Raw genomic sequence first — 18,523 nt, forward strand, 5'->3', positions numbered from 1 at the left:
CGGAATGAGACTCCAACTCAAAAAAAAAAAAAAATAAATAAATAAATATACATATATATATATATATATATATATATATGTACATCAAAAAAGAAACAGAACAAATCTAGCTTAATCATTTGTCTTTCTAGAGCACAGGAGATTTAAATTCTAGTTTGAAAGAATCTGTAAAGTTATATTGCCAAGTCATATTTGGGCTAATATAGGGAGGGAAATGTTTATAAAGCTTTTTTTTTTTGTTTTTTGTTTTTTGAGTTGGCATCTCACTCTGTCTGTCGCTCAGACTGGAGTACAGTGGCCATTCCTGGCCACCGCAGCCTCAACCTGCTGGGCTCCAGTGATCCTTCCGCCTCAGCCTTCCAAGTAGCTGGTACTACAGGCGTGCGCTACCACACTTGGCTAATTTTTTTGATTTATTGTAGAGATGAGGTCTCGCCAAGTTTCCCAGGTGGGTCTCGAACCCGGGGGCTCAGGCAATTCACTCACCTCGGCCTCCCAAAGTGCGGGATTACAGGCTGAGCTACCAAGCTCGGCCGTTTATAAAGTTTTGTAAGCCAAATTCGTTCTAATTCATTGAAATTTTTTGACAATATTTTGTAGTCCAGCAATATTTTGTTTACTACAAGTTACTGCATATCATAAATCAATGTTGCAAGTGTGAAAAAGGTAACTCCTACCACCACCACCATCACCAAACTGGCTTATAAAATATACATGGTTTCTAAAATATTTCATATCTATCCTGTATGGGTAGACTCTCCAATTTTTTAAATGTAATATTCTTGAAACACATGCAAAGATATTCAGTACTTCTCTGACCCATAGGAACTTACCTGGACTACCTGTGTCTGCCATTTTGCATAAGCTGAGTTCATAAATACCAGTGACTCGGTTGCTATTAGAAGAAAATAAAGCAATTGCTTAATCTCTTACAGCACAAAAACAGGAAAACCTCAATTCTACTTAAATACTGTTTCTTCTTTAGAAACTGCAACCCACCCTCAAATACAATTACAGACGTTTTTTCCTAGTCACTGTTCTCTTCCTAATTTGAACTTAAGCAGCATATCCTCTCCTAGAAGGAGCTTTCTTTCATCTCAGTCTTTTAAACACTGTTATTTCAATAGGGTGAATACAATCATATGATAAACTAGAAAATTTATAATACAAATATGAAAACCAAACATTTATTCTTTCTTAACATAAAAGAGAAGATATGAGGGAAAAAAGTCTGACTAGAATGAAATGATAAACAATCCTGGGGATTGTAAGTAAAAAGAAGCACAAAATCTTCTACTGTATTAGTGACACTTATTTTCTTTTTTAAGCTGGGTGGTAATGCACGGGTATTAACTGTGTTATTCTTTTTTTTTTTGAGTTGGAGTCTCACTCTGTCGCCCAGATTCGAGTACAGTGGCTGCTCCCGGCCACCGCAGCCTTGACCTGCTGGGCTCCGGCGATCCTTCCGCCTCAGCCTTCCGAGTAGCTGGAATTACAGGCGCGTGCTACCACGCCCAGCTGATTTTTGATTTATTGTAGAGATGAGGTCTCGCTGCCCAGGCGGGTCTCGAACCCGCAGGCTCAGGCAATCCACTCACCTCAGCCTCCCAAAGGTGCGGGATTACAGGCTGAGCCACCAAGCCCGGCTACTGTGTTATTCTTGATAAATTTTTTTTGCAAGATTTATTGAGAGGACAGAAAAGCTCCCACAGTGGGAGGGGACCTGAGGAGGTTGCCCTCTTGATACATTTTTATACACCTTAAATAACATTAATAAATCTTAAAAAGAAAATGAAATGCTAATGTAATCTGTTAGAAATAACGACATTTAAAAGAACATTTAGTTCTTGCAAAATTGTTTTGTAAGTGTTCACATTGTAATATTCCTTCTTTCCTTCACTAACTTGTCTGTCCATCAACATTTCATTAAGTATCAACGTGCAAGTCACTGCACTCCAGGAGTCAGTTACCAAAATGGTTTATAAATTGCAAACCAACTGTAAAAAAGTAAACTGGAGAGAACTAAGGCCTGCTGATTCCACTGTACTGGACAACACACTGGAAACTAACTTGTCTCAAAAACTTACGAGTCTGGTGACTTTGAGTAGCCACTGCCAAAGAGGCTACGCAGAGAGCGTGGTGGCGAGATTTTGGCATCTCGAGAATAGAAGACCATGCATACATCCTTGGTGATGACAGCTGGCTGGATGCAATGATCCAGCTGAAAACAGACAGAGAGAGCACCGATTAACTGCAGGCAGAGTAGTACCTGTGACTAGAGTCTGTACACATATCTGGGAAGCTAGTACCAGATATGGGAACTGGAGGACTTTAGCTCCACCACTTATTTCAACAGCAACTCAACAGATAATATGTGTAAAAGTAGGGATATTCCTTATAGATGAATTTATTTTTCTCTGTGGCAAATGCAGTTATTACCCCATCTAGTTATTCCTCATCCACCCATCTAATGGATGAGGAAACTGAGGCACAGAGAGCTTGTCCAAAGATATTCAGGAAGTAGGGGGTAGCACAGGGATTTGAGCCTAGATAACTGGTTAGTTTCAGGGTCTGGACTGTTAACCAGAACTAGGCTCTGTCCACAACTATAAAAAAAAGAGGTGAAGTTTTCTTAAAAATCATACATCCTTAAAAGACGGGTGATTAACCTACTAAAGCTGAAGCTACAATAAAAACCACATGACTTTTTAACTAAGTAGAGTCCAGAAACAGAACCTAATATGATAAGAGTCAGCACAAGACATGGTGGCTCACACCTGTAATCCCAGAACTTTGGGAGGCAGAGGTGAGAGGACTGCCTGAGCTCAAGGGTTTGAGACCAGCCTGGGCAACATGGCGAGACCTCATCTCTACAATAAATCAAGACATTAGCTGGGCATGGTGGCACATGCCTATAGTTCCAGCTACTTGGAAGGCTGAGGTGGAAGGATCGCTTGCGCTCAGCAGGTTGAGGCTGCGGTGGCCATGCGTGTGCACTGCACTCCAGCCTGGGTGACTGTGAGAGTTCGACTCAAAAAAAAAAGAAGAGTCAGTAAAGTATAATAAAATAAATAACTTAAGGAAATGGAGGAAGAAGAGAGGACAAAACAAGGTGACTCTCTGCTGACCATTTTCTGCTGTAACTACCCACTACTCAGGGCTGGCTGGCTGCAGCCACAAAAGCTCTGAATCTCCTCACCTCCAAGTAGGCCGACAAAGTCATGTAGATCTTTTCTCCATAAGGTGTCACTCGGTTCAGAAGAAGGGAGTTGTGCAGAGAGCTGTCCCACACAGCCTCAAAGCGGTAGAAGGTCCTAAGGTCAGACAGACAAGAGGGAGTCATTCAGAAGAAGCTGCAGTTACCTTAGGCTAGGGAGTACTGTCAGCGGGCCTAAAGAATCCTACCCACGCCAACACTCTCAGTTTATGAAAAGCTAGTAATAGAGGGAACCCTTATCTCCTAGGAGGAAAAGGCAGATCCCCATCTTCTCCCTCCATTCATTAAGAAGAAGCACTTAGTTGTGCTAATTTTTTTTAAACAAACCTGCCTCTGCCTTATAAACATAATAGCAATAATGAGGTCAATTAAAGGGATTAAGATGAAAAGCGTAAGTGAATAGGAAGAGAGCCTGAAAGAAGAAAGAAAAACTAAGTAAGCTATCCTGTCAGTTGATGATGAGAACAGAAAGCAAATGCTCGGCAATTTGTAAGCTTCAGACTTCACATTACAAGAGACCTAAACATCACTCAAGCTGTGCGGCCAGGCCTACAAATGTCACAAATATATTTTGGAGGATTAATGGTAGAAACAGGGAGGAATAACTGAAGTATAAAGAGCCTTGTTTTAAATAAAAGAATAAGAAGTTATTCTTCGGCTGGGCATGGTGGCTCACATCTATAATTCCCAGCACTTTGGGTGGCAGAATAGAGAGGATTGCCTGAGCTCAAGGGTTTGTGACCAGCCTGGGCAACATGGCTAGACCTCGTCTCTACAATAAACAAAAATTAGCTAGGCATGGTGGCACACGCCTGTAGCTCCAGCGACTTGGAAGGCTAAGGTGGAAGGATCACCTGAGCCCAGCAGGTCAAGGCTGCAGTGGCCGTGAGCAAGCCACTGCATTCCAGCCTGGGCGATAGAAAGAGACTCCGACTCAAAAAAAAAAAAAAATTACTCTTAGCTGATGTTTTAATAAAAGAGAATAATTTTTTAACGCTAGAGTCAGTAAATGACCACTGTTAGTTTCCAAAAAAAGCCATTTGAAAATCAATCTTTCATTTAAATAATAACCAGTAGTTCAATTTAATGGATTCTTGAGATTAATTTTTTTTTTTTTTTTTTGAGTTAGAGTTGCACTCTGTCGCCCAGGCTGAAGTGCAGTGGCAAGCTCACGGCCACCACAGCCTTAACCTGCTGGGCTCAGGTGACCTTTCTACCTCAGTCTTCCAAGTACAGGTTGAGCCACCATGCCCAGCCAAGTTCTGAATCTTAACGTAGCACCTTCCAGGGCTACCACCGAGATTTTATGACACTGACTCTTCCAACTGAGGCACATGTTTTGAACGTCTCTAAGAAAGCCTCTTCACATTTCTGTTTTCAGGCTAAGTTTTCATTTAACCTAAAGAGAAAATCTCACTGGCAGAAACCTGGTTAACATAATGGAAATTCTGACTCCATTAAAACCTTCAGTATTAGGGAAAAAAAGGTTTTCTTTCTCTCTTTTTTTTTTTTTAGAGACAGGATCTTACTCTGCCATCCAGGCTGGAATGCAGTGGTATGATCATAACCTGCTATAGCCTCAAACCCCATGGCTCAAGCAATCCTCCTGCCTCAGCCTCCAGAGTAGCTGGGACTACAGGTGCACACCACCATGCCCAGCCAATTTATTTTTATTTTTTGTAGAGATGGGGTCTCTCTCTGTTGCCCAGGTCAGTTTCTTCACAAAATATTACTTACAGACTCAGCTATGCAAATAGCCAAACTGATCTCTAGTACTAGTACTGCAAAGCACCAAACACAGAAGAAAGCAAGTGGTTTTACAAGGCTGCAACAGACTCAGGTTTTACAGAGCAACAAACTCTTCAAGCTTTGCATGGCAAGAGGACAAAAGAAGAGAAGACAAAGCTTGAGATTCTATATGAAATGAGGGAAAAATATTTTACTCTGAAATGTAGAAGAGGAAAACTTGAAGGTACATAAGAATAATATGGAGATTTTTGTAAATAAAATGAGAAAATAATTTGGAACTCTAAAAATCACTTATGAGCTATATGCAAAATTGTACACATACCAGAAAAATCTAGAGCACAAAGGAGAAGTGTCTTAGGGTGCAGAATATGGTCTTGCTCTATCCCAGGCACAGCTTAGGTTTATATGGGAGTTAAAAAAAAGCCCACTAAATTAAAACAGCAGTCAAAGCAACATAAGACATAAAGCATTCTAATAAACTAGAATCTTTATGTGCAAAAAAGCAAACAGAAAATACCTAGGAATATCCTTATCAAGAAAGAGCCTGCAAAAACATAGAAAAGGCTTTTGTTAGTGCAGCAAAATAACAAAAGAAAGAGAAAAGCAGTAAAGAAAAAAATAAATATAAAAGGCAAATTTGCTGATAAGCAAAGTAAATTCAAGTGGATAAAGAGGGTTTTCAATGACATGGGTCTCTCTCCTGAGACTTTAATTAAGGAAAATGCTGGCCATAGAAGAGAAGGTGGAGGACACCACCATTAATAGAGCTTTTGGTGGTGATTTAGTATTGGACGTAGTAGGAAGTTGCTGTGGAGTTAAAGGAAAAACCAAGACAATTCATTAACATAAATGTAGGACTGGAAAGAAAAGAAATAATGGTCCTTGTCAATTATATCCACTATCAATATGTTAGAAAAGCCCTCTAAGATACATATAATACACCCAAATGGAGACCTATAAGTTCAACTTTAAACATTAAGTCTTAGACAAACAGAACAAAAGTGCTCTTAACCTGATCTCCATTTTGCAACTTACCATATTAACCATATCCCTAAAACATAAAGACTAATGTCCATTTCTCCTTAAGCATTCTAAACTATAAAGATGTCTCATAGCCCACACAATTTACCACGAAGCATTAAGTTGCATGCTTATCAAATGTCAGTAGTATCTGGTCCCAAATCGTTTATGCCAGCTATACTTATAATTATCTACTTCAGTTAAATATTAGGCAAATCAATGAAATATGAAGATAAAATAATTTTTGTTTCTGTGATAACCACGTTGAATATTTTCAAAAGATCTTATAACAGCGAGTTGTTTAAAATCAGTTGTTAAATTAAATTTGGATGAGGTAAATGAAAAGGAAGAGGAAAATACGACCCAGCAATCTCCCTTCTGGGAAGATACCCAGAGGAACTTAATCACTCTACAAAAAAGATAGCTGCACACACATGTTTACTGCAGCACTACTTACAATAGCAAAAACATGGAATCAACCCTGCCGCCCATCGAAACTGGATTGGATTTTTTTTAAAATGTGGCATATATACACGATGGACTATTATACAGCCACAAAGAAGAACAAAATTATGGACTTTGCAGCAACTTGGATGGATTTAGAATCTATAATACTCAGTGATTTATCACAGAAACAAAAAACTGAGTACCACATGTTCTCACTCATAAGTGGACTCTGACCATTTACCATAATACTATAAGAAAGGGATTGGCAGTAGCTGGAAACTGCTAGGGGAAGAGGGGTGGGGCACATAACATTAATAAGGGTATCTGATCTCAAACCAGTCAAAGTAGGGACCAAAGGGAGGTCCAAACATTACCTATACAATGACCACTTATATGCTTAATCCTGAATTGTATCCCACATCTTTAAAATAAAATAAATAAATAATACAAAAAAATTAAAAATTAAAAAAATCAAAAAAGATGAAAATGATAAAATGTTAATAAATGATAAAAACTTTAAAGCATTCTGAACTTAGATCTTCTTCACAGGTTTCTAGTTCTTATTCCACCAAACTGAAAATCTCAGATGATTAATTCTGTGTGGTTTTATAAGAAAGACAATCAAAATTCCAATAAATGACCTTATAATTAAAGAAAAGACCTTGGCCCTACAGCAAGAACTTGGCAAATTAATGTACATTTATAGCCGGGCAGTGGCTCATGCCTTTAATCCTAGCACTTTGGGAGGCAGAGGCGAGAGAACTGCCTGAACCCATGGGTTTGAGAGCATCCTGGGCAACATGGCAAGACCTCATCTCTACAATAAATCAAAAACTTAGCCGGGCATAGTGACTGTAGTTCTAGCTACTTGGAAGGCTAAGCCAGAAGGATCAACTGAGCCCAGTAAGTCGAGGCTGCGGTGGTCATGAGCGTGCCACCACACTCCAGCCTGTGTGAGACTCTTGCTCAAAAAAAAAAGTACATTTATATAGCTTAAATTAAAACAGAAATGTTTAAGGTGTATGTCTTTGTATTATTCTTGACTTGAGCCAATTTTTTTGTTTAACTAACTCTAAGCTTCTGTCATACAAGACAAGTTGCCTCTAACAAAACCAAATTCATTTCCTACAGCACTTGACCTGGTACTGGGCATGAATCAAAGGGTTTTTCAAGGTTACTTGAATGCAGGCAAACTTAGCACAACCAGCATTTCAACCAAAGACCATCTTTCCCTGTGTATTTTCCTAAGTACCCTAGGGAAATTTAAGAAATTGTAAAAGGAATGTGCTGGTGAAGCCAGCTGAACACTGGCAGAAGAGAGGAAGCCGTGCAGAGTACTGCTGACTTCAGGGAGAGTAATGTTCATGATTTTGCCAGGGACAGTCAAAGTACCCTCTTTATCTCTGACACTCCTCCTCCCTGACATGCCCTTCACACTCCTTCTCTCTCTCTCTCCACAGCCCCTGACAGAAACAGAAGCTTGTTTCTTTTTTCTCTTTCTTATACAAACCTGTAATACAAGAAAGCAACAGAAAGAAATTAATCCTGGCCAAACTTTTCATTCTGTTTTTGCCTAGTGTCTTATCCTTTCTTTCCCTCTTCTCAACACAGACATGAACAGACTGAAGCACAGGAAGTCTGTAGCATGAAAGCTGCGTTTTCAGCCCATATGAGAACAGGCAGCCACTTCTGTGTCCCAGCCCTTCCGATATAAAGAGATGGAGTCTCTAAGACAGTGACAGAACTCCTTTCCTGGGTGAGGTAACTCCTTTCCCAGCTGATTTAGTTTCAGTCTACCATGGCAAAGTAGAGTGGCTACCTATTCTATGCATTGTCTGTCACCACCTGATTATAAAAGGAAATTTTAAGAGAAACATTTAAAATTAAAAACAAAATAAAATCTATTTTTTATAGCAGCCCATCTTGGTCACAAGAGTTCATATTATGCACCACTTTTATGCTTAAATGAAAACAAAAAGTAAATACTAAGCATAATTTAGCCTATACTATACAGCAGCGAAGATTAAACACAGGAAGCTTCAATTCATCTTGGACAGCACGTTTCCGTGATACTGAGGAGTGAGAAGCCTTTCTCCACAGCAAGCACTACATAGTAGTCTTACCAATATCTAATTTGTACTTTTAACCTTTGGGTTGCATGCTGAGTTTTCTTTTTCTGATTTTTCTTTGTCACTGTGTTACATGTACTCAGAGGCCTCATGGGATAGATCATTTCATTCTCTAAAGGTAACTGATTACATGCAAATATCTTCAATTCTTTCTTTTTGGAGAGCAGGGTGGGCAGGGGAGAAAATAGGGATTCTCAGAGTAAGCAGGGAGAAGGGAATTCATTTCTTTGTCTGAACCAGGAATCATTAATAAACAAGGAATCTAATGGTGTACCAATCAACCCCACAGGGGTGACTCATCACACTCTTTAGGGTGCCCACCTGCTAGAGTTGTGGGAAGACTTCAGGTTCTTGGCAGAAATAATATTGAGGGAGAGGATGGCATCAACTGCAGCTTCATCCACCTCAGGCTTATTCCTAATCCGGCCTAAAAGAAAGAAACCAGAATACGAGCATGTTTTAAAATAAAACATTAATTCATTACATCAAAAACAGACTTTTAAATCTCTGTGCTACTTCAGTAGCTGAAAGCATCATCTGGTTACCCAAGGGACCCTCCACAGTCCATCTCCCCTTTACTTCCCACACTGACTCACACTGAGTCCACTTTACTGATTCTTAGTTCCAAGAGTTTCTCATATTCACCCCAACTTTTATTTCATCCCAACTTTTATTATTCCAGTATCACTGCCCTGCTCACAAAGGCTACTTCTTCTCTGATCTGGAACCTGCAATAGACATTTAACTGGCCGTCTTGATGCTCACATCCATCCTACACTCACCTAATATAAACTTCTTAAGCCACTGACTTTATTATACCACTTTCTTGCTCAAATCCTATGACTCTATTTTCATATGAACACTAGGGGCTGCAGCATTGCACAGAGGTTAAGGGTATGGTCTCTAGAGCTGGGCTGCGTGGGTTCCAACTCTGGTTAGCTGCAAGGTTTTGGGCATAAGTCTCAACCTCTCTGAGCCTCAGCCCCTCGTCTGTCAAGTGAGAATATTTGCCTTTATATAATTGTTGTGAGGATTAAATAAACCAGCATTCAGAAAAGCACCTAAGCTGGGTGCAGTGGCTCACGTTTGTAATCCCAGCACTTTGGTAGGCAGAAGCAAGAGGATTGCCTGAGCCCACAGGTTTGAGACCAGCCTGGGCAACTCGGTGAGACCTCATCTCTACAATAAATCAAAAAATTAGCTGGGCGTGGTGATGCGCGCCTACAGTTCCAGATACTTGGGAGGCTGAAGCAGAAGGATAGCCTAAGCCCAGTAGGTTGAGGTGGCCATAAGCGTGTTACTGTATTCCAGGCTGGGCAAGAGTGAGACTCTGACTCAAAAAAAAAAAAAAGAAAAGAAAAGCACCTGGCACATGGTAAGTACTACAGAAAAGTTTTTTTTAAGTAGAATAAATAAATAAATCATAGGGTTCTTCAGGGAAGCCTTAGTATCTATGGCCTCTGCATCTCCCCCCTCCCCCCACCCCCACTTTTTAGGATCAGAAATCATCTCTTCTGTTTGGATATTAGTGTCCTATATAAAACATAATTTTGAAAAAGCTTGGAAACCACTGCCCCATAGGAGAGAGTATAATCTCCCTTCTAAGGGTTCTTAAACTGATCCATGGAGACACAAAGGTTTGTGGATAAAATTCAGGAGATCTGTGAGTTTGGATAGAGAAAAAAATAACATCTTTATTTCCACAAACTTTTAACTAAAAATTGGAATTTCCTTCAATTATAAGGAAGGTAATAAACCACAGGAAATTAGCAGTGCCTGTGTCTCTGTTCCCAGTAGAACCTACACGTTTTCTTTTTTTTCCTTTTTTGTGGTTCTAATTACCATAATTTCAAAAAAATTTTTTTTGTTTTTTGAGTCAGGGTCTCACTCTATTGCCCAGGTTGGAGGGCTGGAGTGCAGTAGCACATTCATGGCTCATAGTAGCCTTGACCTCCTGAGCTCAGGCGATCCTTCTGCTTTAGTCTCCAGAGTAAATAAGACCATAGGTACATGCCACCAAGCCTAGCTAATTTTTTGATGTGTTGTAGAGACAAGATCTTGCTATGTTGGCCAGGCTAGTCTCAAACTCCTGGGCTCAAGCAATCCTCCCACCTTGGCCTCCCAAAGTGCTGAGATTACAGGGGTGAACCACTGTGCTCAAATCCTATGACTCTATTTTCTTTCTTTCTTTTTTTTTTTTTGTGTTGGAGTCTCACTCCGTTGCCCAGACTGGAGTGCAGTGGCCGCTCCCGGCCACAGCAGCCTCGATCTGCTGGGCTCCGGTGATCCTTCCGCCTCAGCCTTCCAAGTAGCTGGAACTACAGGCATGCACTACCACGCCCGGCTGATTTTTTGTAGAGAAGAGGTCTCGCCAAGTGCCCAGGCGGGTCTCGAACCCGCGGGCTCAGGCAATCCACTCACCTCAGCCTCCCAAGGCACGGAATTTACAGGCGGAGCCACCAAGCCCGGCTGATTCTATTTTCAAATGAGTCAATGTGGGAAGCTATACAGATGTTTCCATATCACTCTATAATGTAAAATATATTTTTCATTCATCACCACTTTGAAATTATGGTAATCAGAACCACAGCTAGATCTTGTTACCTAAAGCATCAATAAAGCAGAGTTTAATATTTTAATAATTGTATTTCAATATTATCAGTTGCCTTTGTTTTGTGAGTATTTTTTACATTTAGAAGCATAATTCTGAGGCTTCACCACTGCCAAAGAGGTCCATGGCAACAAAAGTACCAGATCACTGCCTTAGATGTTCATTCTGAACTTGCACTATTTAGCCAATATGTCTTAATTCCCCACTCAAGCCATAGATTTCTAGACATTTGCATATTAGACAAATTCCTGATTCTCTTACTCAAAATGATTATGTCTGGAAAACAAAAAACCAAGCCCCTCTAAATTCTCTTGAATCTGTTCGGCCCTCCTGGTTGTTTTTCTTGTTAACTCTCTTAGCACAGGTCTTTTCTCTTGTCTTCATTTTGGTATTTATTCACCAACCATTTTGCACATATATATGTTGTCTCCCCAACTAAACTGCAAGCTATAATAAGCAGGGACTTCTTTTATGCCCTCCCACAGACTCTAGCACAGAACCATGGCAACTGAGCAAAATAACAGCTGGATGAATAACACATCACTAAGGAAGGAGCTGAGAAACAAGAATGCTTGGTTTCAAACTCAAGGTCTCTGTATCCTCCCTTAGTCTGTATTCTCCAGCATAGCGTTCCATACATTTCCTATGCAGCAGAAAGAATAACATGTCTAACTGGGTACAGTGGCTCACACCTGTAATCCCAGTGTTTTGGGAGGCTTAGGAGAAAGAATTGCTTGAGGCTAGGGACTATGACTGTGCCACTGCACTTAGCCTGGATAACAGAATGAGACTCTGTCTCAAAAAAAAAAAAAGATCTGGTGGCTCATGCCTGTAATCCCAGCACTTTGGGAGGCTGACGCAGGAGGACTGCTTGAGCCCAGGAATTCAGGACCAGCCGAGGCAACACAGTGAGACCTCATCTCAACAAAAAAATTTAAAAAAATCAGCTGAGTGTGGTGGTGTGTGCCTGTGGTCTCAGCTACTCAGGAGATTAAGGCGGAAGGCTCACCTAAGCCCAGAAGGTTGAGGCTGCTGTGAGCTATGATTGTCCCACTGCACTCCAGCGTGGGTGACAGAGTGAGACCCCCAATTCATCAACAACAGTAACAACAAAATCTCTCAACAGCCTGGCTTCGTCCTCAGATGATGGAATGTACTCACCTACCACCAGTTCACGAACATCTTTCCAATGGAGCTCACTCCCCTTCTCATGGATAATGGTCACTGTGATCCTCCGTTGGATGCCCTAGGTAATGAAGCAGGGTTGCAATTTATCATTTCTTTTTGCTTGTTGATAGATTTCTGGGGTAATCTATCATTTCCTCTCGTTTATTGTTTTCTGAATTTTATGGTGTGGAAATGGGCAGGAAGGAGAGGTATGGAAAGAGAAGGAAGGTGCTATCCACACTCTTATTCCAAATAAAAGGAAACGAGTCAGAGACTGAGGATCAGTCAGGTGCTGATATGACTGTAAGAACAGATGCCCTGATTGTGTATCCCAGTGTATGGTGCCCTCAGCTCCTATGCCCACCTAGGTCATAAGCATTTCTGAGCTATTCTATTTTTTTTTGAGTTGGAGTCTCACTCCGTCGCCCAAACTGGAGTGCAGTGGCCACTCCTGGCCACCGCAGCCTCGACATGATGGGCTCCGGCGATCCTTCCGCCTCAGCCTTCCAAGTAGCTGGAACTACAGGCGTGCGCTACCATGCCCGGCTAACACCTCAGTCTTTCAAGTAACTGGAACTACAGGCATGCGCTACCACAGTCAGCTTTTTTTAAATTTATTGTAGAGATGAGGGCTTACCAAGTTGCCCAAGCTGGTCTCAAACCCCTGAGCTCAGGCAATCCTCCCGCCTGGGCCTCCCAAAGTGCTGGGATTTCAGGCTTGAGCCACTGCAACTGGCCTGAAAGGATCTCTTATAGGAAGAGATACCAGAGAGCTGTCTCTCTCTCCAAAAAGCATATGAAGAGATCATGTGAGAACACAGGAAGAAGGTGGCAATCTGCAAGCCAAGAAAAAAGCCCTTACCAGAAACCACATCAGCCTTGATTTTGGAATTCCCAACCTCCAGAACTGTGAAAAAATAAATGTCTGTGGTTTAAGCCATTCAGTCTATGATATGTTATGGCAGTCTGAGCCAACTAACAGGTTGTCATGATTACTATGAAGAGAAATAAGACAGGGTCAGGGCCTCTGGATGGTGGAAAGCAAAAATGCTACTTGGAAGTGGCTGCAGTGGCTTTTTTTTTTTTTTTTTTTTTGAGTCGGAGTCTCACTCTGTCACCCAGCCTGGATTGCAGTGGCACGCTCACAGCCACCACAGCCTTGATCTGCTGGGCTCCAGCAATCCTTCCACCTCAGCCTTCCAAGTAGCCGGAACTACAGGCACACGCTACCACGCCTGGCTTATTTTTTTATTTATTGTAGAGGTGCGGTCTCCCCAAGTTGCCCAGGCTGGTCTTGAACCCCTGGGTTCAGGCAATCCACTCACCTCGGCCTGCCAAAGCGTGGGATTACAGGCTGAGCCACTGAGCCCGGCCTGAGCTATTCTTGATTTACCAAAGGGGGATCTACATTTCATAACCAGATTTTTAGTCCATTGAGACCTTCATCTTCTACCCCATGAATCTCATTAAGAACTTTTGACTGTGAAAGCACACAGCTTCCAAACATAATGAAATGAAAAGTGTAAAAAATGACATAGGAGCTACACCAATATAGTAGTTGAATGAAACAAATTTTGCAAAATAGCTATTCTAAAATACATTTATATACAAGAGCAAGGGTAAATATAAGTCAAGGTCTGAGGAAGAAACAAACACATAATTAAATTATTTCTTTTTGCATATGATATAATTCTATATCTACAAAATCCTAAGATTTCATAAGCAACTTCAGTAAAGTCCAGAATTACAAAATCCCTGCTTAAAACTCAGTTGCACTTCTATACACCAACAATGTTCAAGCTGAGAACTAAATCAAGAACACAATTCCATTTATAATAGCTACACACAAAAAATAAAATACCTCAGAATACATCTAACTAAAGAGCTGAAATATCGCTACAACAAGAACTACAAAACACTGCCGAAAGAAATAAAAGTTGACACAAACAAATGGAAAAACATATTCTGGTTTTTCTTCAGATTGTATAAATCTTTTGTCTTTTACAAATGGAAATTAATTCCATGTTCATGGATTGGAAAAATCAATATTGTTAAAATGTCCATACTGCTTACAGCAATAGACAGATTCAACACAGCCCCTATCAAATTACCAGCATCATTTTTCACAGACCTAGAAAAAAATAATACTTAAATACATTCAGAAGCAAAAAAGAGCCCGAACAGCCAAAGCAACCCCAAGCAAAATCTGAAATAAAATACCACGTTCTCCCTAATAAGTGGGAGCCAAGCACTAAATATACACAAGCACGAGGACGGAAACAACAGACACTGGGGCACTCCTAAATGGGGGAGGAGGGAAGGGAGTAAGGGCTGAAAAACCACCCACTGGCTACTATGTGCACTACCTGGTGACAGGCTCAATAGAAGCCCAAACCTCATCATCATGCAATATACCTACGTAACAGACCTGAACATCTATCCCTTGAATTTAAAACAAGAAAATATAGGGGAAAAACGGGACAGGACAGAAGGAAATGCCCCCCTGCCTTCAAAATAGAGGTGAAAAGCAGAGAAAGAGTTATGTTTCTTCTTCTAAACGCTATTTGGTGTTCCTTCCCTCCTAGGCCTATCTTGCTCCTCATTAGTACCTGGTGAAGCAAAAATGTCCCCTGGCAGGGAAAGCCTGCTGTATGATCAACCACGGCTGGGATATACCTACAAAAAAAATAGAAATGAAAAGAGAGAATTAAGTGCTGCTTCATCTGCAAGGTCTTCCTGGGTTGCTACAGTCCCTGGTGGTCTTTGTTTTCTTTTTTTTGTTTGTTTTTTTTGAGTTGGAGTCTCACTCTGTCACCCAGACTGGAGTGCAGTGGCTGCTCCCAGCCACCACAGCCTCGATCTGCTGGGCTCTGGCGATCCTTCCACCTCAGCCTTCCAAGTAGCTGGAACTACAGGTGCGCGCTACCACACCCGGCTAATTTTTGATTTATTGTAGAGATGAGGTCTCACCAAGTTGCCCAGGCGGGTCTCAAACCCGCGGGCTCAGGCATTCCACTCACCTCAGCCTCCCAAGGCGCGGGATTACAGACTGAGCCACCAAGCCGGGCTGATCTTTGTTTTTCTAATCTTTGTTTTTCTGATCTTTGTTCCCATTCTTCCTCATCTATTTTGGCATTTAATCATACAGTCATTTGCATTTACTAATCCTTTCCATATATCTGTGCCTCATAGTCCTTACTAGATTGCGTGCTTGAAGGGCAGTAACATATTTTGGTTACATTCCATCCCCTTGCATAATAAATGTTCAATAAATAATGTAGCAGTGCAATGGCAATTGACAGGAGATAAGAAACAGATAATTTCAGATTCTAGATAGTTTTTTTAAGATTCAGAAATCAGTTAATTCAGTAGAAACAATTACTGTAACCACCTCTTCCTTATAATGCAAGTTATAATCACATTATAGTTCTGTCCATGGAAAGTCAAATTTCTCAAAGCAATGCCACTACTGACAACTACATACAAGACTGATACAGCCATACTTAACACAGTGTCCTACACACAGCAGGAACTTAAATGTTTCATGGTGATGGTTGTGACAGTAATTCTCAGCATTATATATAAAGGAACATTAGGATATCATTTACCCCTACCCTTAACATTGACTGAAACAGCTCCTTACCTCTGTTTTAGGAGTAGGATCTCTTTTATTCATGTTTTTTTCAAAAGCATTTTAGAGACAACTATAAACAACAATTACATTTATCACTTACCCATACTCAGCACATAGAGGGAAAGTAAGCTGATACTGATCATTTTTATCTAGGATAGTAGTTCTTCGTTAGAGATGATTTTGCCTCCTGGGGGATATTTGGTAATGTCTACATACGTTTTTGGTTGTCACAACTAGGAGGGAGTTGTGACTGGCACCTTGTGGGTAGAGGCCAGGGATGCTGCAAAATATTCTACAATGCCAGGAAAGCCCCCTACAATAGAGAATTAACTGGCCCAAAATAGTGCTGAGGTTGAAAAACCCTGGTCTAGGGAGACGTTCTGCCCTTCAATTCTCTTACTGAGATTCATAATGTAAGTCTTGACCATGTTCTACATAATATGCTCCCTTTGCTTTACTACTGATAAAACCCACTACAATAAAACCCTCATTACAAAGTGCCAGACTCCATGATCTTGCTGTTGATTACAAAAAAGCAAATTATTATACTGAATAGTCAGTTCTCTGATTATCATGTGATTCAAAGAAAAATACCAAGACCATCAAAATTCAATTCAAAACTGAAAGTAGACAATGATTCATGAATCTAAATACAAGAAGAGAGACTCAAAATTACATTTCCTAATTTTGAAATACTCTGCCTTATTAAAAATATTTTAAGTTGAACTTACTCTCCTGTAGGCTCCAGTTCACTGATTTCAAACCAAACAAGGAGGTCATATTTGCTCATGCTCTGGCCAAGGCTGGTTTTGCTCATGGTGTTTAACTTGGTGGCTGGAACTTTTAAAAGTTTTTAGAAAATGTCAAAATCTGGTCCAAGATTACTCAGCAAAAGTATAAGCTTCTCTAATGTCAGTCTTTAAGGACACACTTGGGAAAGGCAGTAAGAGTCAGGGGATAAATTTTAATGCAGAAGACCCAGAGAAATTTCAATAACAACTATGTTAATACTTCTAAATTCAGAGAACAAGGAAAATAGAGTCAAAATCTTTTCTCAACAAACTGTCTCTAATGATGAGAAAACAGGTTTTGTGCAAAACAAATTTGCTCATAATACCATTAAAAACCTTCCCATTCTATAATCTCACATTTTGTGGCATGCAGAGCATCACAATAAAGTAGGAGAGACAGTGCTTGGAAAGCCCACACATCCTGGCTCAATCAAAGCTAGTGTGGTGGAGTAAAACCCCTCTTCCACCCCAATGGTACCCAAACCTCCCTGCACAGAAGAGTCACCTGGGATCTTAAGATAGCAAAGCCCAGCATAAACCCCAGATAGATTAAATCACAATCTCTGGGGGTAGGTAACAGTCCTTCCTCTGTAAGGGCTGAAGATCTCCAGGAGATTCCGACGTGAGGACAAAGTTGTGAGCCACTGGTCTAATTTGTAAAGACAGGATTCTGTAAATGATCTTATGTTACATGTTTTCTTTAGATTTAAATTCTCTATTCTTAACTGTACTGATGCTGAGACTTTAGTTAAGTTGCTTAACCTCTGTGAGCCTGTCTCCTCAGTTATAAAACGTGGATCACAATATTTAGCTTGCTAACTTGAAAAGGTATCATGAAGATCCACTAACATAATGTATATAAAAGGGCTTTATGAATCATATAGCACAGTTCAAATGTATAGCCTGTCAGCAGTGTTCACCCCAAGTAAATTTCATATATATTGTTGACGCTAGTCAGGAAGAGAATAGGGTTACTGATGCTGGCAGTCATCTAAGGGTCAGAAAGTAAAACCAGGAGTATTAAAACGAAACCAAATACTAGTAAAAACTCTTCAAAATTAAAAGTACTATGGCAAAGAATGATTATAAACAAATACAAGGAGCCTCTCACCCCTACAGTTATGTGGAAGAGGCACAAGTAGATAAGGTGCTTCCTAAAATCTCTCTGAAGGAAATGTGATATGACCTTGACAATGTGCTGAACTCTATATTCTGCTCAAGTAGCAACCAGAAACGCCGTATTTCACACACAGATTTCCAGGCTTCAGGACAAGCCCCTGAGGTTGGTTCTACATCTAAGGTGGAGCTAATTTAGCTACTAACCATCTCGTCTGGGTACCCTCTCGCTCTGGCAGCTGGGAACTGGCAGAAAGAGAAAAGGCGGCAATGTGTCAGCCTCATCCTGGAAGGTGGCAATAGTGGAGGATGCAAGCACACTGGCGTGCTCAGAAAACGTGTCCAGCACATGCACATTCACATAGCCAGACACGAGAAACCGAATCAGCTCAATCTTTCTCTCATGGTCTGAAGGCAGATGGAGATGGAATACAGAGGGTGAAGAAAGAGCACAGGGTAGGGTGGGAATTTGGCAAGTGGACAGTGAGGAGAAAGGACAAAAATAAACAAAGAAAAATCAAAACAGGATAATTGAACATGCAGAATAAATAAATTTAATATGCAAAGAAATGCCCAGTCACCTGACAGTTATGGGAAGTTACATACAAAGCAGAGAGATTAGGAACAAGGAGATTATAAAAA

General features: G+C 40.7%; 1 protein-coding gene across 5 annotated transcripts in view; it reads right to left on the bottom strand.

Moving 5' to 3' along the window:
- Positions 1–18,523, bottom strand: part of KIF1B (kinesin family member 1B) — a 157,447-nt gene that overhangs the window by 14,769 nt on the left and 124,155 nt on the right. For all 5 annotated transcript variants that reach the window (XM_021716015.1, XM_021716016.1, XM_008064949.2 and 2 more), the window contains 7 exons: positions 16,706–16,814; positions 14,950–15,016; positions 12,335–12,419; positions 8,884–8,989; positions 3,200–3,314; positions 2,088–2,221; positions 834–895 (listed from right to left, as the gene is read on the bottom strand). In XM_021716015.1, the coding sequence (XP_021571690.1) occupies positions 834–895; positions 2,088–2,221; positions 3,200–3,314; positions 8,884–8,989; positions 12,335–12,419; positions 14,950–15,016; positions 16,706–16,814 (678 nt within the window). The remainder of the gene's footprint in view (positions 1–833; positions 896–2,087; positions 2,222–3,199; positions 3,315–8,883; positions 8,990–12,334; positions 12,420–14,949; positions 15,017–16,705; positions 16,815–18,523) is intronic.

The sequence above is a fragment of the Carlito syrichta genome, unplaced genomic scaffold (genome assembly GCF_000164805.1).
Source record: "Carlito syrichta isolate Samal-C Ts95f unplaced genomic scaffold, Tarsius_syrichta-2.0.1 Scaffold308112, whole genome shotgun sequence".
Lineage (NCBI taxonomy): Eukaryota > Metazoa > Chordata > Mammalia > Primates > Tarsiidae > Carlito > Carlito syrichta.